General features: G+C 40.6%; 1 protein-coding gene across 1 annotated transcript; it reads right to left on the bottom strand.

The window, feature by feature from the left end:
* Positions 1–16,777: 16,777 nt before the first annotated feature.
* Positions 16,778–26,924, bottom strand: LOC101483901 (adhesion G-protein coupled receptor F3). The gene is made up of 17 exons (XM_014409793.4): positions 26,843–26,924; positions 26,181–26,229; positions 25,960–26,089; positions 25,708–25,860; positions 25,493–25,602; positions 25,331–25,389; positions 25,121–25,245; positions 23,925–24,149; positions 23,308–23,565; positions 23,050–23,187; positions 20,460–20,568; positions 20,163–20,238; positions 19,758–19,949; positions 17,904–19,223; positions 17,771–17,812; positions 17,460–17,495; positions 16,778–17,379 (listed from the first exon to the last, which is right to left on the bottom strand). Exons 1-17 carry the CDS (start codon positions 26,869–26,871, stop codon positions 17,320–17,322), a joined length of 3,111 nt encoding a protein of 1,036 aa, XP_014265279.3. The 5' UTR covers positions 26,872–26,924; the 3' UTR covers positions 16,778–17,319.
* Positions 26,925–27,687: the final 763 nt, after the last annotated feature.

Genomic DNA, 27,687 nt, shown 5'->3' with positions numbered 1-27,687 from the left:
AGATTTACTGTAGAATTCCTCAGAAATTAAAGGAAACTTGTGTTCAATGCAATACAGCCAATACACTACAATTATGTCAATTTTCAAAAATTCATGAAAAATCATCCTGAGTAGTTGATGTCCAACTTTCAACAGATTCCTTCTCTGGGACACCTACTGTACCTGTGTGCCAAGTTTCATCCAGATTTACTGTAGAATTCCTCAGAAATTAAAGGAAACTTGTGTTCAATGCAATACAGCCAATACACTACAATTATGTCAATTTTCGAAAATTCATTAAAAATCAACCTGAGTAGTTGATGTGCAACTTTCAACACATCCCCCCTCTGGGACACCTACTGTACCTGTGTGCCAGGTTTCATCCAGATTTACTGTAGAATTCCTCAGAAATTAATGGAAACTTGTGTTCAATGCAATACAGCCAATACACTACAATTATGTCAATTTTCAAAAATTCATGAAAAATCATCCTGAGTAGTTGATGTCCAACTTTCAACAGATTCCTTCTCTAGGACACCTACTGTACCTGTGTGCCAAGTTTCATCCAGATTTACTGTAGAATTCCTCAGAAATTAAAGGGTACTTGTATCCAATGCAGTCGGCCAATACAGTAGAATTATGTCAATTTTCGAAAATTCATTAAAAATCATCCTGAGTAGTTGATGTCCAACTTTCAACACATTTCTCTTCTGGAACACCTACTGTACCTGTGGGCTAGGTTTCATCTCAATCCGATGCATCAATAATTGTTTAATATTGATGGATCAAAAGTGCTGCGGAGAGAGTCATGACAGGGACTATAAAGAGACAGCATATTTGCTTGTCTTCACTGACTAGCTTTGAAATCCAGATTTTAATTTTAGAATATTAGGTGTACTTGTGGTTTGTATAGAATTTTAATGTTGAACAGGAATCAGAGTCTTCATCTCTTAGACCTCTCTTCTGTGGATGCAGCTCACATCATTCTGTACAAAACGATAATTTTTAATTCTGCAACGGTTTATAACCTGCATAGTTCACATTTCTGTATAGCTGTATATCTCATACTTCTGTATAGTTTTTTTTATTTCATATTCTGTATAGTTTTTCATATTTATATCCTGTTCATAGCTTGTACTCACTACAGCCTGTACATACTTATAGTTATAGCATATTCATAAATTACTTCATACTGTGTACATTGTAACATACCATAATAGACCCATTTCTGTAATATACTTACATACCTATATTATTGCTAATATATATTGTAATACATCTATTACAATATATACTTCTTGATGGATGCAAACTGCATTTCGTTGCCTTGTACCTGTGACATGTGCAATGACAATAAAGTTGAATTCTATTCTATTCTATTCTAAATTAATTCAGAAGACAAACACCCGTCTCTGCTTTTGAGATTAGCATTAAAACCCTCAGTTTTGACAAATAATACAGTTATAGTGGATCAGGTGACCCTGAATCTTCCCTTATTTGTGCTGCAATAAGCCTAGGCTCTTGCTGACTTCCCATCATGTATGAATTTTTTCCTTCTTTGCTCGTTCTGTGTTTATACACCTCTCTGCATTTAATCATTAGTTAGTATGTATCTCTTGCACAGTGTATATGTTGTCCTATGGGTGTCTCTCCTTGAGCCTGTTTCTGCCAGATGTTTCTACCTCTTCAAATGGAGTTTTTCCTTCCCACTCACACTAAATGTTAGCTCATATGGGGTACTTAAATTGTTGGGGTTTTCTTTGTATTATTGTTGCGTTTTTACCCAGCAACATAAAGTGTCTTTAGGTGACTGTTGTTGCGATTTGGTGCTGTATAAATAGAATAGAATAGAATAGAATAGAATAGAATAGAATAATGTACTTCAGACCAGGAGATTGGCAAAATGTATAAATAGGATGGCGATTAGGGGAATTGGAGACGGCTGTGTAACACAGCAGGGATACATTGGGAATAAGAAGACAGTGGAAGTAAGACTCAACACAAGAAAGAGACAACAGGCCACCAAACTAAAACACAGACTAAGACACACGAGCTTGACACAGACAAAAGCATAAACAGACATGAAGACAAGACTGGCTTTAACACTAGAGTGTTTTCACAAGTGTTCCATCCACTTGTGGAACGCTGAAGAAGAACTACACTTAAAAGCAACATGGAACTGAAAACAAAAGAATACATAATGTAAACATATCATCAAATAATCCAGGACTCACAAGCAATGATATGATGAACAGAACTATAAAGAACAAAACTGAGAAATGCTTGTTAAACTGACCAAGAACTATGTCATCATGTCATTTTTTAATATCATAGTTAATGTGTCCTGATTTGTAGATAGTGCCATCTTACAAATACCAGGAAATCCAACTCGGTGACAAGCCAGAGTTGTCTGCCCACACACCCACTGACTAGAAAAAGGGTCCAAGACTCTTCAAGCTGGGATACAGGCATCAAAGAAAAAGATGTAAACAGATAGAAAGTCATTAGGAAGGCATAGTCTGTTGTTGCTGCTGCTGTCAGACTTTTAAATTCATCCACTTGTGTCAGACACATACTGAACAGGAATAAACATGACTCACTGCACTATCACTTTGTATGCCACAATGTTTGCTTAGACACCTGTATGCTTATATTGTTTATTATATCCCAGAAACATTAATGTTAAAACTTGTGCTCCTATGTCTATATATAAGTTTATTTTCATATATCTATATTAATCTATTTATAGCTCCATTCCCTCACTTCATTCTATACAATTGCTTTGTTCCTGCATGAGAGCTATTTAAAGTGGTTTCACACACAGTGCCTCCAGATGAATACAGAGTACTTTTGGACAGCAGAGGCTGGAGAATGGTATTGCTCTCTGTGTGAAAAATAACTACTTATTTGAAATGAAGATGAATGTATGTTGTCAAGGCAAAAAAAAAGTTTTTTCTTTTAAACAGTACATTGCATAATGAGAGTTGGCAATTCGTCTTGTAATTGGAAGGTTGCCGGTTTGAGCCCCGGCTCCCACAGTCTCGGTCGTTGTGTCCTTGGGCAAGACACTTCATCTAAAACCTACTGGTGTTGGCCACAGGGGCCGATGGCGCGATATGGCAGCCTCACTTCTGTCAGTCTGCCCCAGGGCAGCTGTGGCTACAACTGTAGCTGCCTCCACCCGTGTGTAAATGAATAGTGGATTTGTAAAGCGCTCTGAGGGTCTCGAAAAGCACTATATAAATGGAATCCATTATTATTATTATTATTATTATTATTATAAGATTAGGGAAACCTGCAGTCAGCTGAGACTGCAGAAGTCACTTGGATGAGTGACAAAACTTTTCTCCCATTGAAAACGCTACGTCCAGATGAACAGAATCAACCTTTAGGGATTTAATTACCTGGATGATTGAGCATGCATCAAGACATTCTCCATGTTGTTTCTGAATTCTTTGTCACATTATGAATAATGTATATAATTTTGAATAATTTCATGTAAATTTAAGTCTTATTAATAGAAACTGAGGAAAGAATGTAATTTGTTTTTACACGTCAAGATACTTGGATATGGGGATTAATAGGTAGTTATTTATATATTTTCATTATCTTCTGTATTTCAAACTGTAAATTAAGCTTGTTTGGTTATATTTTTTATTGCACTCTTGTAATTTTTCATGCTTATACTTTTAATACATTTTTGATAACATAAACGGGGCGATCGTGGCTCAAGAGTTGGGAGTTCGCCTTGTAATTGGAAGGTTGCCGGTTCGAGCCCCGCCTCGGACAGTCTCGGTAGTTGTGTCCTTGGGCAAGACACTTCACCCGTTGCCTACTGGTGGTGGTCAGAGGGCCCGGTGGCGCCAGTGTCCGGCAGCCTCGCCTCTGTCAGTGCGCCCCAGGGTGGCTGTGGCTACAATGTAGCTGCCATCACCTGTGTGTGAATGGGTGGATGACTGGACGTGTAAAGCGCTTTGGGGTCCTTAGGGACTAGTAAAGCGCTATATAAATACAGGCCATTTACCATAAAAATAAACCTGAAAGATACCTGCATTTTTCAATACAAAATTCACAGATATTTTCAAAATTGATTTGGCATGCAGCATTACATTGGTAAAGTATAATATATTGCATTATAAACTTTCACAGGATCAGTACTGGACTATATCAAGTTCTGTATTGCAAATGTGACTGTGGACAAAAGCATTCGGGTTTTCCCAAACCAAAAACACCGGATGACCAGCGACGTCTGCACACTCCTCAAACCCCACAATGCTGACTTTACAGGGAGTGCAGAATTATTAGGCAAATGAGTATTTTGTCCACATCATCCTCTTCATGCATGGTGTCTTACTCCAAGCTGTATAGGCTCAAAAGCCTACTACCAATTAAGCATATTAGGTGATGTGCATCTCAAAAAATGAGAAGGGGTGTGGTCTAATGACATCAACACCCTATATCAGGTGTGCATAATTATTAGGCAACGTCCTTTCCTTTGGCAAAATGGGTCAAAAGAAGGACTTGACAGGCTCAGAAAAGTCAAAAATAGTGAGATATCTTGCAGAGGGATGCAGCAGTCTCAAAATTGCAAAGCTTCTGAAGCGTGATCATCGAACAATCAAGCGTTTCATTCAAAATAGTCAACAGGGTTGCAAGAAGCGTGTGGAAAAACCAAGGCACAAAATAACTGCCCATGAACTGAGAAAAGTCAAGCGTGCAGCTGCCAAGATGCCACTTGCCACCAGTTTGGCCATATTTCAGAGCTGCAACATCACTGGAGTGCCCAAAAGCACAAGGTGTGCAATACTCAGAGACATGGCCAAGGTAAGAAAGGCTGAAAGACGACCACCACTGAACAAGACACACAAGCTGAAACGTCAAGACTGGGCCAAGAAATATCTCAAGACTGATTTTTCTAAGGTTTTATGGACTGATGTAATGAGAGTGAGTCTTGATGGGCCAGATGGATGGGCCCGTGGCTGGATTGGTAAAGGGCAGAGAGCTCCAGTCCCACTCAGACGCCGGAAAGGTGGAGGTGGAGTACTGGTTTGGGCTGGTATCATCAAAGATGAGCTTGTGGGGCCTTTTCGGGTTGAGGATGGAGTCAAGCTCAACTCCCAGTCCTACTGCCAGTTTCTGGAAGACACCTTCTTCAAGCAGTGGTACAGGAAGAAGTCTGCATCCTTCAAGAAAAACATGATTTTCATGCAGGACAATGCTCCATCACACACGTCCAAGTACTCCACAGCGTGGGTGGCAAGAAAGGGTATAAAAGAAGAAAAACTAATGACATGGCCTCCTTGTTCACCTGATCTGAACCCCATTGAAAACCTGTGGTCCATCATCAAATGTGAGATTTACAAGGAGACAAAACAGTACACCTCTCTGAACAGTGTCTGGGAGGCTGTGGTTGCTGCTGCACACAATGTTGATGGTGAACAGATCAAAACACTGACAGAATCCATGGATGGCAGGCTTTTGAGTGTCCTTGCAAAGAAAGGTGGCTATATTGGTCGCTGATTTGTTTTTGAATGTCAGAAATGTATATTTGTGAATGTGGAGATGTTATATTGGTGTCACTGGTAAAAAAAATAATTGAAATGGGTATATATCTGTTTTTTGTTAAGTTGCCTAATAATTATGCACAGTAATAGTCACCTGCACACACAGATATCCCCCTAAAATAGCTAAAACTAAAAACAAACTAAAAACTACTTCCAAAAACATTCATCTTTGATATAAATGAGTTTTTTGGGTTCATTGAGAACATGGTTGTTGTTCAATAATAAAATTATTCCTCAAAAATACAACTTGCCTAATAATTCTGCACTCCCTGTAGGTCTGTTGACAGATCTCTGTACAGGTCTGCTCGAGCTGACCTGAAAAGGGGTCCCACCTGTCCAGCAACAACACACGAGAGGTGTGGCATGGAATAATAGACATCATAAACCACAGAGGCAGAACTGTGAAAACAGAAAACCTGAGTGTGCAGATAGCAGAGGAAATAAACAGCTTCTTCGCCCGCTTTGAAACACCACAACAGCAGCATTCATCTGCCTCAGCCCTGCTCCCATCCTCATCCTCACCTGGTTCCTGCACCGCTCCTTTCACTGTAACGGAGCACGATGTCAGATGTGTGTTCCTAGCATTGAACCCCAGGAAGGCGTCCAGACGGAATACGTGGTAAAGTGCTAAGACCATGTGCCCACCAGCTCACCCTCATCTCCACCAGAATCTTCAATCTCTCACTAGATGAAGCAGCCATCCCATCCTGTCTAAAATCAGCCACAATCATCCCAGTACCAAAGAAGTCTCCCATCACCAGCCTGAACTATTATTGCCCTGTGGCCCTCACACCGGTAATCATGAAATGCTTTGAGAGACTAGTCCTTCAGCACCACCAAGGATTACCTCCCCCCAGAATTCGACCACCACCAGTTTGCATACCGTGCAAACAGATTCACAGAAGATGCCATCACCCTCCACTCGGTGCTGAGTCACCTAGAACAGCGGCAGAGCTACGCCAGAATGCTCTTTGTGGACTACAGCTCACTCGCCCATTGAGAGCCTACTAACTTGCTGCACCACAGTTGTCACGGTCTGGCTGGGGCAGACCGTATGTGTTGCAGGGAAGGACTCAAGCGCAGACCAAAACGTGGTGTGGATTAACAAAACAAGCCGTTTAATAAGGCAAGAAACAAGGGTACAAAATAATAGGGCATGGGTGAAAACTAAACAATAACCTAAACTGGGTGAACTAATAACAAAACATGAAAAACCTTAACCATAATGAACTGACATGGGTACCTGGAGATGAGACATGGATGAGCAGACGACCTGACCAGGAATGACTGAAAGCGCGCGGACTAAATACACACAGGAGGATAATGAGGAAAGTGGGAACACATGAGGAAACAGCTGACACACATGAACATAACAACGTGACAAGGGGAGCGTAACATTAACAACATTGAACCTAGGAACACAGGAACCCTTCAAAATAAAACCGGAAATCTAATGAAACGCAGACCTGACAACATAAGACACATAGATAAGAAACACACGAAGCGAAGGGCAAGGGAGACTTCACAGGGTATGACAATACAAGGGGGGAACTGATAAACAGATGCACCTAGGAAACATAATAAGCTAGAACATACACTAACAGCATCAAAAGAACTGAAACTCAAAACACTGGGTCATAAGACCCAGGACTGTGACAGAGCCCCCCCGTTAAGGGCGGATTCCAGACGCCCGAAACCTCGAAAAAACAAAAACAAAAAACAACCCACCAAGGGCGGGCGGCGGGGGTCCAGGATGGAGGGCCAGAAACAAGGCCACAAAAAACAAAATGTCCAACAAAATCACAGGAGCACAGGGAACAGTTCATGACTCCTCAGGGGGCCGACCCGGAGGGTGACGGTCCAGCAATCCATGGTCGAACAGTTCCGGGGGCCGTCCGTGCGGACGGCAATGGTGGTGAAACAGTTCAGGGGGCCGACCTCGACGGCGGCGACGTCCAGCAGGTGGCCGAAGATTCCCGGGTGCAGAGCGAGGCTTGGGCGGCGGCATAACAGCCGTAGGACCAGGCGACGCTGAAGCAGAGGCCGAAGACTCTGACGAGGCCGAAGACTCTGACGAGGCCGAAGACTCTGACGAGGCCGAAGACTCTGACGAGGCCGAAGACTCTGACGAGGCCGAAGACTCTGACGAGGCCGAAGACTCTGACGAGGCCGAAGACTCTGACGAGGCCGAAGACTCTGACGAGGCCGAAGACTCTGACGAGGCCGGACCAGGCGAAGATGAAGACTCTGACGAAGCCGGACCAGGCGAAGATGAAGACTCTGACGAAGCCGCACCAGGCGAGGACGAAGGCTCCGACGAAGCCGCACCAGGCGAGGACGAAGGCTCCGATGAAGCCGCACCAGGCGAGGACGAAGGCTCCGATGAAGCCGCACCAGGCGAGGACGAAGGCTCCGATGAAGCCGCACCAGGCGAGGACGAAGGCTCCGATGAAGCCGCACCAGGCGAGGACGAAGGCTCCGATGAAGCCGCACCAGGCGAGGACGAAGGCTCCGATGAAGCCGCACCAGGCGAGGACGAAGGCTCCGATGAAGCCGCACCAGGCGAGGACGAAGGCTCCGATGAAGCCGCACCAGGCGAGGACGAAGACTCGGAGGCTGCACCAGGCGAAGCACAGGCTGGAGCTGCAGCAGACGAAGCACAGGCTGGAGCTGGACCAGGCGTAGCAGAAGCAGAAGGTGGCTGGACGAGCTCCTCGGGCCCGCCAGCAGACGTGGCATGAGGCTGGAAGGGCTCCTCGGGCCCTCCAGCAGACGTGGCATGAGGCTGGAAGGGCTCCTCGGGCCCTCCAGCTGACGAGGCATGAGGCTGGATGGGCTCCTCGGGCCCTCCAGCAGACGAGGCATGAGGCTGGCCGGGTTCTCCTGAACCTCCAGCAGACAAAACATGAAGCTGGCCGGGTTCTCCTGAACCTCCAGCAGACAAAACATGAAGCTGGCCGGGTTCTCCTGAACCTCCAGCGAACGAAGCATGAAGCTGGCCGGGTTCTGCTGAACCTCCAGCAGACGAAGCATGAGGCTGGCTGGGTTCTGCTGAACCTCCAGCAGACGAAGCATGACCAGCAGGTGTAGAGACCACCGGCTGGACAGAAGGCTGAGCAGGCGATGGAGCGAATGACTGAGCTGAACAATGGGGAGCTGGCTGAGCTGCACAGTGGGCTAAGGGCTGAGCTAACGGAAACGCAGGAAAATGACCTATGGACTGGGCTGCTATCAGAGCTAATGACTGAGCTATAGACTGAAAAGCATGCAGTAGTGGTGGTGGTGTTGGTTGCAGACTGAATTCTCCTGAGCCTTCAGTAGAGACAGGGACGGGTGCAGGAGCATGCCGGACACTAGTCACTCCCACCCGAGGAGTAGGTACGGGTGCGGAGACGGGCTGTATCCTGGCTGACCTCACCCTGGGGACCGGCATGGGTGCAGGGGTGGACTGGTTCACAGCCCCCCTCACCCCGGAAGCCGGGACAGGCACCGGCAACGGCTGGGCAACTGCCCTTCCCACCCGAGGAGCTGATACGGGTGCAGAAAGGGTCAGAGCCTCAGCCGGCCTGGAAACCAGAGCGGGAGCCAACTGGGCCTCAGTCTCCCCCACCCGAGGAACAGACACGGGTGCAGAGGCACGCTGGGCCCGAGCTGCCCCGGAAGGAGAAACACGAGCAGGAACGGGAACAGGCTCAGATAAAACAGTCGCAGAAACGGCAGGCTCAGGGTCAACATATATAGGGTCGACAAAAACGGATCTATCAAAAATGAACCCGCCGTCCACTTCATGTGTAGCAGTCTTAGCAATAGCAGTCTTAGTTTTAACAGTTTTCAAAATCCTAGGGTTAACAGTCGCAGAGCGGGTTGACTTGGGGATGACTGAACCAGACTTAACAAAACCTGAACTGACAGAACCTGAACAGACGGAAGTGGAACTGAGTGTGTTTGTCCTGGTAACATAATTAACAGTCTGTCCTTTAACCCTATGTGCAGGCTTAGGCGAGCGGGAATTGTCTTTCATCCCTCCCTGTGTAGAGGGAGTAAAACAAAACGGATCCTCCCAGTCCACGTCGTCATCCATAAGGGAAATTCCCCATGGATCGGAAGTGAGCCGATTGTTGTTAGCGTCAGACGGGACGTGAGAATAAAAGTCATTTTTACTCACCACCGTGAGCTGCTCAGCGATGTCCGGTTTATGGCGGCGTGCGCGCCGCTTCCTGCGAGTGGAGGAAGCCGGCGGAGCGAGCGACTGAGCCCCTGGTGCACAGAATGGTGACACCGAGGCTGGAGCGTGAGCGCCTGAAGCCACACGGAGGACTCCCACCTGAAGCGAGCGAGGCTTAGATGCAGGCAGCGCAACAGGCGGGGACTTTCGGCAGCTCTTGGGACCTCCGAGAGCTAGCCGAGTCCCGTGGAAAATGCGCTCGTAGTCGGGGGTACGCCACGGCTTCCAGCGGAGCTCCTCCTCCAGCTGGGCGAAGGCTGCCTCCCGACGCTCGTAAAGCTCGCGGTCTGCTGAGTCCATAGTGGGTCAGGTCGTACTGTCACGGTCTGGCTGGGGCAGACCGTATGTGTTGCAGGGAAGGACTCAAGCGCAGACCAAAACGTGGTGTGGATTAACAAAACAAGCCGTTTAATAAGGCAAGAAACAAGGGTACAAAATAATAGGGCATGGGTGAAAACTAAACAATAACCTAAACTGGGTGAACTAATAACAAAACATGAAAAACCTTAACCATAATGAACTGACATGGGTACCTGGAGATGAGACATGGATGAGCAGACGACCTGACCAGGAATGACTGAAAGCGCGCGGACTAAATACACACAGGAGGATAATGAGGAAAGTGGGAACACATGAGGAAACAGCTGACACACATGAACATAACAACGTGACAAGGGGAGCGTAACATTAACAACATTGAACCTAGGAACACAGGAACCCTTCAAAATAAAACCGGAAATCTAATGAAACGCAGACCTGACAACATAAGACACATAGATAAGAAACACACGAAGCGAAGGGCAAGGGAGACTTCACAGGGTATGACAATACAAGGGGGGAACTGATAAACAGATGCACCTAGGAAACATAATAAGCTAGAACATACACTAACAGCATCAAAAGAACTGAAACTCAAAACACTGGGTCATAAGACCCAGGACTGTGACAACAGTAGGGTACGGCAGCTGCACTAAGTGCCTGAGTTCTGTTATTTAGTGTCACTTTGAAAGGACACACATCCAGCATTGACATATAATTGTTCTTTCAATTTTTGATAAAGATTACAGTGAATTGAGATGTAACTTGGCCCAGAGGTACGGTAGGACGCCCAGAGTAAGAAAGTGTTGAAAGTTGGACATCAACTATTATGTATGATCTTTAATGAATTTTTGAAAATTGACATAATTCTATTGTACTGACTGTATTAGATTGAATAAATGTTTCCATTAATTTCTGAGGAATTCTACAGTAAATCTGGATGAAACCTGGCACACAGGTACAGTGGGTGTCCCAGAGGGGGGATGTGTTGAAAGTTGCACATCAACTACTCAGGATGATTTTTAATGAATTTTTGAAAATTGACATAATTGTAGTGTATTGGCTGTATTGCATTGAATACAAGTTTCCTTTAATTTCTGAGGAATTCTACAGTAAATCTGGATGAAACCTGGCACACAGGTACAGTAGGTGTCCTAGAGAAGGAATCTGTTGAAAGTTGGACCTCAACTACTCAGGATGACTTTTAATGAATTTTTGAAAATTGACATAATTCTATTGTACTGACTGTATTAGATTGAATAAATGTTTCCATTAATTTCAGAGGAATTCTACAGTAAATCTGGATGAAACCTGGCACACAGGTACAGTAGGTGTCCCAGAGAAGGAATCTGTTGAAAGTTGGACATCAACTACTCAGGATGATTTTTAATGAATTTTTGAAAATTGACATAATTCTATTGTACTGACTGTATTAGATTGAATAAATGTTTCCATTAATTTCAGAGGAATTCTACAGTAAATCTGGCTGAAACTTGGCATACAGGTACAGTAGGTGTCCTAGAGAAGGAATCTGTTGAAAGTTGGACATCAACTACTCCGGATGATTTTTAATGAATTTTTGAAAATTGACATAATTGTAGTGTATTGGCTGTATTGCATTGAATACAAGTACACTTTAATTTCTGAGGAATTCTACAGTAAATCTGGATGAAACTTGGCATACAGGTACAGTAGGTGTCCTAGAGAAGGAATCTGTTGAAAGTTGGACATCAACTACTCAGGATGATTTTTCATGAATTTTTGAAAATTGCCATAATTGTAGTGTATTGGCTGTATTGCATTGAATACAAGTACACTTTAATTTCTGAGGAATTCTACAGTAAATCTGGATGAAACTTGGCACACAGGTACAGTAGGTGTCCCAGAGGGGGGATGTGTTGAAAGTTGGACCTCAACTACTCAGGATGATTTTTAATGAATTTCTGACATTTCCATAATTGTATTGACTGTATCGGGCTGTTACATTGTAATTTGTGCTCGCGCATGCGCGTGCGACTGTTCGCGCGCGTGCACGTGTGCGCGGGTATAGGCTTTCAATCGGTACGTAAAGCAAAAAGGCGCTACCGTAAAGACTGGTGTAAAAGCGCAAGGAAATTTATGCGGCGGATAGGAGGCGGCTGGCTTGACCGCGGCTCACAAATGACGGCTCACTTTACCGCGGTGTCAGTAGCGGTTGGTCTTCAGGGTTTCTATTCCACGGCCGTATTTCATACGGGTCCACATTTCCAATGCACGCTATTTTCTGCAAGTACTGCTGCTTCGCCTCTGAATGAAATCGGTCTCTATACAGTTCATTCTCTTTTGAGCTGCTTTTAAGCATCTTTCTTGTAGTCGTCGTTCCAACACAATGTGTTTGGTTTGATTCGTAGACCCCGAAAATGGCGCTGCGCTCCCATAATGCATTGCGGCGTGACGTCAACTCCAAAGCCCTATTAAGCCTTCTATAGTCAATTGTGTTTTTCCAGGAGCTTTTGTCACATTTCTGATACAACAAATGTATCCTGTGTATTGATTTTATGTTTATTATCTTCCCTCGCTGCTTTCTTTTTCTGCCCTTAGAATGAATATTTTGGTCCAAATTTCACAATGATGCAAATGGATTTCATTAGAAGTCAGTGAAACGCTGAGAAACTGGTTTCTGAAATTGCAAGGTAAAGAAATTAAATCAGTTTCTTAACTTCTTGACATGTTTAATCTTGGCAAGTTACTCATTGAGTTTTCTAAATCAGGACCTGCACTGAAATCGTTACTATTACCCCTTTCATTCCTCCTCTTTCTGTCTCTTAACACAAACACACACCACTTAAGCTCATTGTTTAGCCTCGACATGCTTGACCTGTTCACTCTGCTTTGCTCTGTTGGGATGTCTGGTCTTAGCTCGATGCTAGGAATTTCAAACTTGAAGAGTATGTTGTGCTTTGTGTGTGTGTGTGTGTTTGGGGAAATTATTTCAGGATCATTACTATGGTGATTAAATAAATGTTAAACCAACCAAGTAGATGGGAATAAATCAAACTCGCAAGCAATGCTGGCCCTGGAGTATGAAAACAAGTTTCCCTGGATGTCTTGCACAAATAGTGTTACCAGGCCTCATGTGTATATGCCAAGCGGAAAAAAAACATGTTTATATAACAATTTAATTTTCATAATTCCACTCAGTTCTCACATCACTGGCTCCAGGTGTGTCAGGCCTTTTTACTGCATGTATGAATAGCCTTGTCTAGTTGTTTCAGCAGCCACCCAAGGGTGTGTGTTTTATTTGTGTGTGTGTGTGTGTGTGTGTGTGTGTGTGTGTGTGTGTGTGTGTGTGTGTGTGTGTGTGTGTGTGGAAAGGGACGTAGCCTAATTGTGGCAATTGTGCTGAGCAAGCTTGTTGTCCTCAGCCCTCTCATGCTTCACATTTTCCGTTGTTAAAGCCAGCAACCCTTAAACCCTAAATGCCAACATAATCATGCACAAACACTCTTGGATTGCTTAAATGCAACTTCTGCCACTTTGATTGGTGCCATGAGACCGGGCATAGCTGGACTGGCCATCGGGCATACCGGGCAATTGCCCGGTGGGCCGCTGGCGATTTTTTGTTTTTATGGGCCGATGGATTTTTTTTATTTTTTAGGAAGGGTATATATAATGAAAGGTGTTGGATTGGCCAATTGGTCATGATCGACTCTGGGCTGGACTAATTACAGCCAAGGAGGCCGGATGCACCCTCTCCCTTGTTTAGCAATCACGTGATTTTCGCGCATTGCATGCCGGGAACTCGTGGCAAAACAATCCAAGTACCGCATCAAATGCAAGCATTTGCAGCACTGCAAAACGTTCATTCTCCGGTTCCAATGCCTTCTTGTTTTTTCTTTGACGCACAAAAAGGAATGTACAAAAACAAAAGGAGAACAATGCCGGTCCGTACAAAGACAGACTCGACGAAAAGACAAAGAAAAGATACGAGGAAAAAATCAAAGGAGTGAAAGGGTTAGACCCTTACGAGTACACAGAGTGGACAAAAGACGTTAGCGTGCTGCCCAACTTTCACCACGCTCATATTTATAATTATACGGTTCTTGGAGTGAGTGCATACACTCATGAAGTTTAGTAACTTCAGGTCACTGCAACAAGCCCAGGTACAGTTTACCGACGGATGGGTACAGGACCTTGAAACGCACCGTGTAGAACGAAAGACCATCGTACGAACAAAGGTAAGTTTACCAGTCTCACAAATCGTTGTCATAGATACACATTCGTTAACCGTTTATTAATATAACCTTTGAGCTCAACGGTAATTAATTAGTAGTGGAAATAATTTCTGGTAGCATCACAGAAATGTAGCAGTGACAATAACACTGTATGCTGTAATCGTACTGGACAATTAGTGATACAAAACAACTGTTTTATCCTGTGAATAAAAGTATATGTTTTTGTCAATGTACCATGGTAATAACAGAAGCGAAACGCAATATTGTGTCAGGACAATTCACTATTTATGCACAATAAACACAATAAACAAAGGAGCATAGCGCAACAATTTCTGTTCGGCGCCAGACTTGCTTGTAACCTATATCACCAATTATGTTAAGAAAAATGACGTATTAACTACTACAAAACTCTGACCTTTGTGGGAATGCTTGGAGCAGACTAACCTGTGAGCTGGAGTGTTCTGAGACGTTATATTTGGTATATCCAGACCATCCGTCGGCTCTTACTTCGGAAACATGGCTTAAAAAATTTCTCTTCAACGACTTAATCCGATAAAAAAAAACGATCTCTTTACCCGTTGGCTTCCCGTGGCTGTCATGCGACCGGCTATTGCAGTTAATAATACAACAGCTTCTTGCCATTTTTTGGGTTTCTTTTTATCGCTGTGTAACTGAGTTCAATTGAAAGCCTGCGTGCGCTAGTACCTCTTGCCACAAGTTCCCAGAATCCTTTGCGGTTTTACCCCTGAATGACGTCACATTTTCAATCTTTATCCTGGTGGGCCGGTCTCTAGTCAAAATGCCCGGGCCGATTTTTTGTCCCAGTCCAGCCTTGCCTTGAGCAGGATTCGAACCTGGCCCTTCTGTTCTAAAGGCAGTTACTCATTTCACTGAGCCAAACTGATTCCCAGCCTTGCCACCCTGTATCATCTCCACACCATGTTGCAGAGGTGTGTCAACCAAGACAGCCCACCAACATCCAGAGCCTTTAGGAACTCAGGACAAACATCCAAGGGACAAACCTGACATTATCAGTGAAGTAATAAACATACATTCTTAAAAGTCAAGGCAATATCTTCTCAAAGGACATTTTTTACAACCAAACTAGTACTAAAAAAATCATCAAGTACAGAGAAAATATCACCATAAAATATTATTACTTTTCTTCCAATGTCAAAGCTCCTGAATATCACTTTTATATTAGCATAGTTCACCTGGAGAAACCTTCAAGGAAGGAACTAACCATTTAAATTAGGTGTTTTATAATGTTAGAATACATGTTGCTCTATTTAACATGGCCAAAGTTTAAAATAATGAGGTCAGCAAATGTGCAGGTAATTTTTATGATCCAAATGCTTAAGTGTCAGACAGCTTGAAAACAACCAGTTCATGAGTTTGTTTTTGGGAGGGTGCTTTTGTCCTTCTATTTGCTCTGTGGTGTCAAGGTGAAGGCAGATATTAATAAAATAATCACTCAAGGACTCAGCTCTAACTATATGCAGTTGACTCACTCACCTGCTGTTTGGGGGGGGGGGGGGGGGGGGGGGGTCTCCAGTCAGAAGAAAACTTGCTTAAAGCAGTAAACACCCAAACTGAGGATTAACTGAAGAGGCCTAGTAAGTAAGGTTTATTTTAAAATGTGAATCGAGTTCTATTATAATTGAATAATATAATGACATTGAGCTGGAACTGCCCATCAGTGATCATTAAATGAAGCCATCCTCCTATCTTTATCAGAGTTGCAGGGGTGCTGGGGCATAACCCTGAAGTGATAGATTTAAGAGGCAGGGTACATATACACCGAAAGAAGGACAGGCGGCTGCTCGACTTGACTGAGATGGATGCCTTCCTCAAACCATGATCCGAAGCCGTCGAGATGAAATCACATGCAGTGTTGCGAGATTTAACATTGCTATATTATTGACTTACTTCACTCGAACATGATATGAACAACTTAATATACCCTCTCTGCATATCATGTAGTTTCTACACTATATAGTTACACTTAACTTTAAAGCATGAAGCAGTTGTGTTGAATACATGCAAGATGCTTACATAAACCCAAGAGATGGCCAATCCCTTTTTTCAGTGTGCTTCTTCCACCCTGAATGTGCCCATCCTCCTCTTAGTCACAAGTTCAGTATTAGAAATCATCATTAGCTCGCAGTAGATTAATTGGATGAGTAAACAAGGTAAAAGCCTGTGTATTATTATAAAATCTCTCAAAGGGTTATTACAGGTTACTCTATCCTGGAAAAGTGAAAGATCCAGAGCCTATTTTTCAGGCTACTAAATTTTAACACAGTTAGTTACCAAGTGCACTGATTACAGTGGAGAACTGCTGCTAACGATATGGCCGAGGTTTGTATTTCATCTGCAAGGCCACACAAGCAAGGACGCCGTCAGAGGGCGCAGGATCGGCATGGCAAGGACTACAAAGCAGTTGGAGCAGTATGACATAAAGCCCAGTTCACACCTCAGATTCTTGTAATTTTATTAACAATAACCAAGAGTATAATCTTTATACATGACGAGTATACATTCTTGTTTTTGTGTGTTACAGAGAAGAGACAGGGTGACATGTTTATTGTACACAAGCAGCCCGTGAAGGGGTTTCAGTGGATGACACAGATGAGGAGTGGGCAGAACGGGACAAAGAAAACTTAAAAACTGAAGCAAGATGTGAGCCCAAATCCCATTTACAGAAATAAAATCCTCACGCAGGTTTTCTTCTATCCTTTCAGCTGAGAGTTTTTCTTCAGCTCTTTACTGCTAAGTGCTATTTAAAACATATTTAAAACATGCAATGTACAGTATTATTAAATCACATTTCATATGAATATGTATATTGAACAAAGAAACACAGATATGCATATAACAATTATGACAATTTCTGACTTGTATTACTCAAAATAAACAACAAAGAAACAGTCACATCAAAGAGTAAATGTAGCTCATGAATCGAATATATTTGATTTAAATGTAGTGTTTTGTGAGTATACATGTGTGCAGGTGTTGTTTAGGACTTTTTAGTTGTTGTTTCCAACTTTGTGGAGCTTTCGCTGATGGTTGGTGGAGCCTGCAGAACAGAGGAAACAGATGTGCGTCATTCATTATGAGTTACCACGGTTATTTACAAACAAGCTGTGGTTCACTTACTTTTTTCCTGAAAGAATTCAGCAGTGCTTCACGGGTCTGTGAAAATCAGAATAAAAACATTTGATGAAAACATTTTCAAGGATATTTTTGATGACTGTTGATAATAATTTCATTACAATAATTGAAATAACACAGAATAAACCTGAGAACAACTACAACAATAATGACATCGATTCAGCTGTGGATTTTACATCATGCCATTGGCTTCAAACTTTAAATATATTCGAATATTATCACAGTGATACAGCAGCATCTAACTAATCCTAACTAAACTAGGTAGGCCTCTTATCTCTAGAAGTAAATGACTTTACCATTCTGTCCCCCAGGCACGTGGTCAACAAAATAAACAAACCCTAGAAATGAAAAACAAGCATTTTTTTAAAAAAGTAATGCTTTTAGCAGAACAGATATTGAGTCTGATCAGTTTAATAATTGTGACCATACCTGGAATGCATTGAGCACAACAAAAGCGTAGTTCACAGCTAAAGTCACAGCTCCAGCTGTGAGGTCCATAATAAATGTTGCAAATCCAAAAATCCATGGCAAACCAAAGATTGGAGTCAGAAGAATAACTGATCTCAGGACAGTTTTGGCAGCCTGTATTTCTTTCTCATGAGACTTTTCTGTGATCTTATGGTCTAAAAGCTTCATGATTACCACTATCATGGCAAACAAGTTGATGAAAACAATTATACCAACTGGGAGAATGAATGTATAGATGGTTCCTTTCAGAAGTCCAGAATAAACCAGCCAACATGTTTCCAAACTGAAATACGCGTCTTGAGCGCCGCCGTTGTTGGTGAGAAATGTGATGAAAACAATGAGAAAAGGACAAACGTAGCCCAGGATCAACGAGAACCTCAGATAGGTTTTCTTGCCCACTTTGTGAAACAGGAAAACTGCCTGATGAAGGAGCATGGTGCTCAGGCTCAACATCCAAAAGAACATGGCCAGGTAGCAGAAATGCTTCAGAAGAGCTGCAATTCTACACCAGATTTCTGAAATGCTCTTTGGTTGAGAAGATGCCAGAAAACAGCAATCTGCCACCAGCAAACAAAGAGAAATGTTCACGTGGGCGGTATGGCGCAAATGTAGAGTATTTGTCTTGACTACTTTGCTCCAGACGATCAGTTCTATCAGGAGGCTGATAACGAGTGACACCACTGATGCAGAAAGTCCAGCGTACGTTATCTCGGTCATGTAAGGGATGTCAATGGGATACCGAGACATCAGAATGGCAAATGAAGTCAGATGATTGCAAGTGCACTCGTCAGGTTTAGAAGCGCCCCCCCATACACATCCTTCATCTGTCCAATTGCTCTGGTTGTAGTTCCATGAGACACATTGCAGTTCAACATGGCGAGGCCTTTCTATGAGCAATGGGAACTTTAGTGTAATCTCAAGGTTTTCTTTTCCCCGTTGAGTGGTTGATGACACAACAATGCTGTTGATGTTAAATGTTTGTGTTGTATTGGGCAAATAGTCCTGCAGGTATTTGAATCCAGCTGTTTTTACAGTGCCATTTCCTGAGCTTCTAACAGTGACTTTGGCATTGAACACCGTATTGATGCATGTTTTTCCACTGCATGTGTCTATATGTATATTTTTTTGATCAGAATCATTACTTATGCTTGATATCGCAATTAAATCCTCAACTGACTGCAGATATTTCTCAGCCAGGCTCTTGTTACTTTCAGGATCCGGTTTGCTCCATGAGTTTTCAAGAGACCCATCCAGCAGATTACTAGATGAGGCCAGGAAATTCTGAAAAGAACAACAAAGTTTTGAGGGTGGTATAACTACGATGCTTAAAATGAATCGTAAAAGACTGAACTAGTCAAAGTTTAACACATGCAGCTTCTTAACTGCTTCCCTAGTTGGTCATTGATTGACCCTCGATTTCTTTGAGTAAACCACTGTCAAAACGAATAACTTGAGGTAACTGTTGTTGTGATTTGGCGCTATATTAATAGAATTGATTTGAATTGAATTGAACAATGGCTAAGGTGGTGACGTGTGGCTTCCTGTGGCTTCTTCACAATAAAAGGGACAGGGTTATTCAGCACTTGAACTCTTTTAATATGAAGTAACAGCAGCAGGAAATTCTTGATTTGCATTAGCAATGAACTAATTGTAAATAGTAAAACTGTTAATGTATTCAAAAAAGTGAATAAATAGATTGGAAATTTGTTTCCTTGTAACTCTTAAAGATTCCAACTTTACGTACAAGTATTTATACTTATTCATTTTAATATTTGTTAAAGAATTTAAATAATAATAAAAATAAAGCTTACTTACTTTAGTTGTGGTTACATTGTCTACTACTTTCAGTTTGTCTTTCAGTTTGACACTCATGGTGCTGAGTACATCAACTGATGCTTTCACATTAGCAAAAGTGTTAATACGCACTGAATTTTGAGTGACATTGTTAAGGTTAGAAAATATTGTTTCTGCATTTTTATCTAATGCCCCAAGTCCAGTGTCAGAAATCTGTAACAAGAGCACATATGAATTAGTCAAGCCTAATTGTATCAGCTACAGTGAGTTTGACAAAAAGATGAACAACTTTCCATTTTTCTGTTGCGTAAAAATCTCGTTACAATTGGAGAATTTGTTGCTATATTAAGTTTGAGATTATTAAGTTACTTTCCCATCATATGGAAACAATTTCTTAACATAAATTATGAAACTAAGCTTACTTACTTTTGCATTTTGCAGTACGTTGTAGAGGTCTGAGTTCACACATCCTGACACCTCATCTTCCCATTGTTCATTTAAGCTGAAAATATGAATTTTAATATTGAATATCTTAATATCTTAAGTGTCACAAATAAATGTTCACTTATGAACTGGTCAAATGATGTTCCCAGTCACAAATGCAAACAATCATTGTTGGTGGACTCTTGGAGCCATTTCAATACAAAAAAATAAATAAAAATAGTCAAACAAATAACTGATACATTATTACATAATAAATATGATCAGCAGTTGGATTCTTACTTGCATTTCCTTGTTCTTTGCCCAGCAGAGTTTGTGCATTTTAAGACTGAAGTGAAACCAGCTTTGGTGTCTCCCCATACACCTTGAGCCCGACAGTACAGGTCACCTTCTGTTTTGGCGAAGAAACTTTCATACATTAACTAAGACAATATCAAAAGTTAATTTAGAGAATGGTGAGTTCAAATCAATTTCTGTTGCAGAAATTATATCCTATAATGTCTCATAAAAATTTGGTCTCTCCAGAAACACTCTCTCATCTTTGAAGTAATCAATATAGCCTGCATTCATTCATGATTCTAAAACACTCTCCTATTTTTTATATAATAAGTATAAGAAGCAATTTAATACTTTACCCCATTTTATTTTACACTGTACATATCACTATTACTATATCTATTATTACAAACTACTACTGTCATGGTAAAAAGAAAGTGCACCCTCTTTCACTTTAAAGGTTTTATATATCACAACAATATAAAATAAATCCTCTGGACCTTAACAGATTCACAAACTATTTAACTACAACCTCAGATACACAACATTTTTAATACATTTATATTCTGTGTCAAGTTACATGCAGAAGCACTGTGTCCACCCTCATTAAGTACACCCCATGATTCAGTAGCTTGTAGAACAACCTTTATTGTGGACAAACCTCTCCACGTTGGTCCTGTCTTTTCAAAGGACAGTGTTCCAGAAGTCCTGTGGTTTGTTCAGATGCAACTTTGCAAACCTAAGCCATGCTGTCAATTTGTTTTTAAAGAGAAGAGTTGACTCCTGACAGCCCTTCCAAACAAGTAACACTCATTCTGCCTTTTTGTAATTATATTGTGTTTAACATTAACATTTAACATGCTAACTGCGTCTGAGATGTAGCTCTTGGGTTTTTATGTAATTTGTCTGCACAGTCTGACCTTGGGTTGCTAGGATGTGCACTCCTGAGAAGATTTACGGCTGTCTTGAACATCTTCCACTTGTGAGTAATATTTCAGATTGCTGAATGATGGACGTTCACTTGTTTGGTCTTAGAACCCCACCCAGGATGGTGAGTAACAGTTGTTCCTTTAAGATCATTGTTGGTGTCTTTCTTATGTGTTAACACACTACTGAATGCTCCAGATCAGCAAACTGATCTGCTTTTACAGAGGTGCTCAAACTTACTGACTTACTCCCAAACTTACTCATGGCAGGGTACGCCGGTGATTAGGAAGTAGACCCAAAAGCAGGACACGGAGGAGGACAAAACTGTGGTAAACTATAAGCGAGCTGTTTATTGTGGCTGATGAAAACCAGGAACATGCAACAAGACATTATCAACAGTGGCAAGAACTAAAACTAAACCTAAACTGGGCGAGACTGGCAACTATGAATGAACTATGACACTATGACAAAACTGTGATACCAGACCTGAACATGATAGTGAGCATGATAGAAACTGTGAGGAAAAACCAAGAGTTAAAACAATGAACATGCCCTGAACACAATCATGCAAAACACCAGAAACCCTGACATGACATGGGGGAAGTATAACAGATGACCTGACGATGACTAAACGGAAACACACGGATTAAATACACTCAACGGGTGATCAGGAGTGGAAACATATGAGGGAACAGCTGACTAGAATGAACATAATGACGCCACAGTGGAAGTAAAACTAAAACAATGAACAAAAGTACCCTTCAAAGTAAAACAGGAAACATAATAAGACGCAGACCTGACATGAGCTAAACAACATGAAACACAAGACAGACAACGACGTGGACATGGTGGACTGACGTGGAGAATGAACACTGTAGAAACATACAGAGGGAAAAGGGATACTGGAGATGAGGCAAGGACATAAGTAAGCACCTGAAGGGCGACGAGTGACACTTAACACAGGGGTTAAAACACAAGGGGAACTTAATCAACAAAATAACTAACATGGCAACCTAAAATGAGCTTTGGACAAATAAATGACAGCCAAACATAAACAATGAATATCAAAATACCAAAAAACTCAAAACACTGAGCCACACGACCCAGGACCATGACACTGACGGTCAGTTAATCAGCAGGAAGTGTGTATTTAGTTTTTCACACACTGCTTCTGTATTTTTGCTTAGTTTTTTGTTAAATAAATAATGACACAGTGTAATATTCCATGTTTTGTAGTTTATCTGAGGCTGTATTTACCAAACCTTTAGACCTGCAAAATATTAATTAATTACATACTCTAAAGCGGGATAAAAAAAAAAAAAAGTATAAACAAAACCCATAATAAAATATGTGTGTCTTACAGCTACAAATATCACTTCTTTTTATTTCTATTTTTTTTAATTTAATTGTAATTAATTATGAATACATTTTTGGGCATTTAAAATGGCAAATCTTTTGACTGTCCTTATTAAGGTAAGTAATTATTTATAAATATTTTAGTTGGTTTATCTTAAAATATCAGCAACTTCAGACAACTTTAGTGAAGTGGCACTTTTTGAATAAAACTAAATCAGATTAAAAAAAAATTCATTTATTTCTGCCAAAGACAAGTAAGATTTTTTTTTTTAAGCTATGTGTTTAATTTTTATTACAAAATGCAATAACTTACCGGCAATGATGTTGAAGGGCACCGTAGCACTTTTATTTTGCTCTTTTCTGTTTTTAAATATACACGATGCTGTAGTTTGATTGTTGTTGTCACCACAGTTGATAATTTTTTGAGCCGAATAAATTTGTGTTTTGTCAGCTGCAAGAATGATACATTCATGTCATGGATTTTCATAACAGTTCTTGCAAAATAACTATTTTGAAATAAAATTATTTGGCAAATAAGAAAAGAAAAGAAAAGAAAAGGAAATATCCATACCCGAAGTTGCTGAATAATCTTTGAGGCCGTCACCATTCCATGAGACAATATAAGGTTCAGTGCTATTATTTATCTCACACTGGGCTGCTACTTGGAGAACATCAGTTTTAGTTTTGCAGCGTGGAAATGATGGCACAGTGAAAACAGCAATGTCTGGCAATAGAGCTACATCCAGTACATCACTGCCTTTGTGTAATATGTTGATTGTACTGTCATTGCCAAACTTTTTGGTTTGTTGGTAGAGACACAAGTATGTTCCTAGAAAAAAAAAAACGTGGTTAAAGCTGGTACAAGTAGGAATTAGATTTAATCCAGATAGTGATACTGAGTTTTTCAGCTCATAGTGCCAAACTAGTTAACCATTTAAAGCCTGAAACATTCCCAGAAAAAAAGTGAATGAAATATTTATTTAACATTCTGACATAAAGAAAAAAAAGAAAGAAAGAAATATCAAATTGCATATACAAGTTTTAATTTGTATCACAGTCGAGATGTAAAGAAAAATCTTTATTTCTTTATTTTTTAATTGCTTAAACATGTATTGTACAATTTATTTAGTTTTTTTCTGGGTTTACACTAATTATATAAAAGTCTCACATACATACAAACAAACATACCTTTCCAGAGTTCTGTCACTTTATTAAGCTGGATTTGACTCTCTGTTTTTGATAATGTTGTGACAGTTGAAACTGTTCCATTAGTTATGTCATATTGCCCATTGATGTTTGTTATACTCCACTGTGGTGTAGTTCCAAGGTCCTCCGTTGCTATGCAAGTGATGTTTTTGTTAGTGTCCCCATAAGGGACCGGCATTTTGTCTGGCATTATTAAGCGGACAACACCTACAGAGAACAAACAAATGATAATCAGTTGCCATGGAAACCACATACATCTAGATGGTATGGCATATGGAAATACTGCCACCTTGCGGCCAGTCATTGAAACTTGAAAACCTTTACAGTTCCATGAACACCATAGGTTGAATAGCACTGCAGCTGCAGATAAACCATCTGTTTTAGAGGAAGGTCCAGAGGAGGTTGGAGATAGTTACCATCACGGGCTCATCCGGCCAGGATGAGACTGAACAGTCAGTACTCACTTGCAGGTTTTTTGTTTTATTGAATAATGAGCAAAGGAAAGACACACATGGACTGCTATCTCTCAGCTGCCGCCCCATGTGGGAGTGAAGAAAGAGTGAGCTGTAGGTGAGTGCAGTCCTTATATAACGGGTGACAAGTGAGTGCAATTAATGGAAAGCGCCACACCCAATCAAAGGTGAGGAAAAGAAAAAAGGTGCATCCGGTGAAGTGAATGTGCTAAAAGAGCCTTTACAACACCACCTTTAGAGCACATTATTATAAACTAAAACAAGATGCATGAGGTTCAGAGAGATTTTTGTCTCTCACTCATATTTTCTTGATCTTTATCAGAGTAATATGACTGCATCCAAAGCATTGTTGACCTCAGGTTATCATTTTATAATAGAAACAAAGAAATAAAATTGGGATTTTAGCGGGCAGCAATTTGTCAACGATTGAAAGGTTATTTAGCTGAACTGTTCCTTTAAATAAGAGCGTTAATAACAATTTACACAGTGAAAAACGTATTTATAATATGCATAAAATTTCATGGTAGTCCCTCCAGTAGCTGTCGAGATATTTCAGTCTGATATGTTGGTGGAGAATGATACTCAAGGAGCGCTAAAATGATATCTAAAACACAATCTAACAGAATTTATATAAAATTTAAGAAAAAAAAACCCCTTCCGTCCAGGTTGGAATTAACTGCGCCCTCCACAGGTAGTTTACATTACCTGCAGTCTCCATATCAAGCGAGGCTGACAGATTTCGGCTGATGGCTTCTGAAATGTTAATCAGAGTTTGTGAATTGACAGTGGAAGCGACGCTCATTGTAAAATCTATGAAGAGGCTTCCGAGCCTTCAATAAAAAACAAAGACAGATTTTAGTCACATATCTAAAATAAATTTAATAAAACATTTAATTTGTGATTGCACGAATATACCTGAATCCTGTAATGTTTAAAAAGTCAAATCCCCTCAGAGTGCTGTACGCTGTTTTCATCTAAGAGGTAACAAAGGATGGAAAAAAGAGTTAATAATAGTATTCTTTATTTATTATTGCGGTGATAAAGACATTATATATTTTTTAAATGACTGTTTATTACCTGTTTCATCAAGTCATCTCTGCAGTTTATATAGTCCGTGGTTTCTGTGCCTTTCAGACACTTTTCATATTTGTTTGCCTGTGCAATTTTCAAAGATCCTGTAATGGTAACTGTGAGCAAGAAAATGTCAGTATATATATATGTGTGTGTATATATATATATATATATGTATATATATATATATATATATATAATAAATAAATATATATAAATACCTGTGGTGCTTAGGACACACTTTGCGTCTGCACTTTTATCCAAAGTGCATTTTTCATTGCCGCAACATTTTCGATTAGACTGACAGAAAGTATCGTTCCATCTGTGGTCTGGTTTGCATTCACATTCTTTGCTGCCGGTACCATTTGTGCACACTTATAAGGACAAGAGTTATGCAGGGTTAGAGTTAGAGGTTATAAAAGTATTTTCTTCAGAAATCACAGCATGATGTGGAAGATTGGAAATTAGTTTACCTGTTGTCATTACAGGTGCTTCAACAAATGTATTGTTATACGTAAAATTCTTCAGTATGCTCGTGATATTTGCAATTGCACTTTTGTCTATTATCAGTTTGGCATAAAGCATTTGGGTTGAGTTATCAGCCTGTGAAAGAAAAGTGTTTCCATTTTTTATTTTATTTCATGATACAGTTGATATTTAAGATCAAAATGTTTAATTGATGTAATCAACAAACCTGGCAGAAATTTATGCCCAAGATGTAAAGAAATAAAAAGGTCCACATCCTGTTTTTGGAAAAATAAATGATATTTTTAAAAAGCATTTGGCAAACAATAGCATTTATTAATTATAAATACTATAATTAAAATGTTGCACTTCCATGCAACACCAGCAAAAAAAATCTGCCTTTGCAAAGCTTAAAATGGCGATATGATTAAAGAGATGATAGAGCTCATTAATAAAGGAAAGAGAGAGGCCATTTTTGCATGCAGAGTGAAGCAGAGTCAGAATCAGAATACTTAACTTATCCCAGAGGAAACTTTGTGGTCACAATTGCTCCAAGACAGCAAGGACAGTAGTGAAAATTACCAACATTAAAAAATACAATATATTAAAAGCTAGCTCTAATACAAATTACTCTAACATATAAAAATCCTGATGTATTACACAAAAGAAATATAAAATAAGTTGAAATTGAGGTGCCCGTCTTATACTGACTGCCAGGGTTCATACTTCCAAAATTCTAATACCTCTTGAGCCATAGCCATCCACAATTCAGGATCAAATTTCAAATACATATTTAAGAAATTCCAAGTTTCTTAAAAACACTATTTTCAGCCAAATTATTTTTAAATGGTCACATTGAGGAAAATCATAAATACTTAAATTTTTACTAACCTGGTGTACAGGATGGTAGAAGGACCCATTAGAGCCCCAAAATGATGAAGGTGCACCAGGTATCCCTACTGCTGCTCACAAGGAAATGGTCAACAGAAGACTGAAGTATTTTTTAACGTGACAGCAGTAGATGACCTGTAGAGGTTACTGCAGATAGACATGCAAAGTAAAAAGGCTGTCATGTACCACTAATTTGACTATCAAAAACAGAGACTGAATGGTGTTTGTGTGTAATATGGTTTTCATTTTTGAAACTATGTGTACAGAAAGTGCAGTGTCACCTGAATAACTCCACACTACAGCAAAAGTGAAGTTTATTTATTAGATATGAGGCATAGTTTTTATGATGTCATATATGAAAAGGAGAGTTTTTATATCACTGATGTTTGCCTTCAAACAGTATTATATTGTTTATTCAGTGTTCAACTTGGTGCTTCAGAGTAACTTAAGCATGTGTTAATGTGAGGTTTATATACATGCTTTTGACTATAAGTGGGAATTTGTTTGGGTTTCTTGGAGTATTTCGTCTTGGACTGGGAAAATACACAAAGGATAAAAGCTGGATTTATAGGAGATAAACTGTTGCATTTACTTAGTTGCATGTAGCAACTAGCCAGTAGATAGCCATTCATTTTATTACACATTAATGTTTCACCCTAATGATTTTTCCCCTTAAATTCTTTTTGTTTGAACTTTGAACTCCTCCACAGGTCCTTATATGTCAATATCAGGTTGGTTGCCATCTCCTGTTTACCAGTGATATGTCCTTATTTGACACAAATCTCAACTCTCAAAGTAAAAACATCTTTGAGCGTAAACTGATGATCTTAAGTACATTTTAGTAA

The sequence above is a fragment of the Maylandia zebra genome, linkage group LG19 (assembly GCF_041146795.1).
Source record: "Maylandia zebra isolate NMK-2024a linkage group LG19, Mzebra_GT3a, whole genome shotgun sequence".
NCBI lineage: Eukaryota > Metazoa > Chordata > Actinopteri > Cichliformes > Cichlidae > Maylandia > Maylandia zebra.
This window is presented reverse-complemented; position numbering and strand designations above follow the sequence as displayed.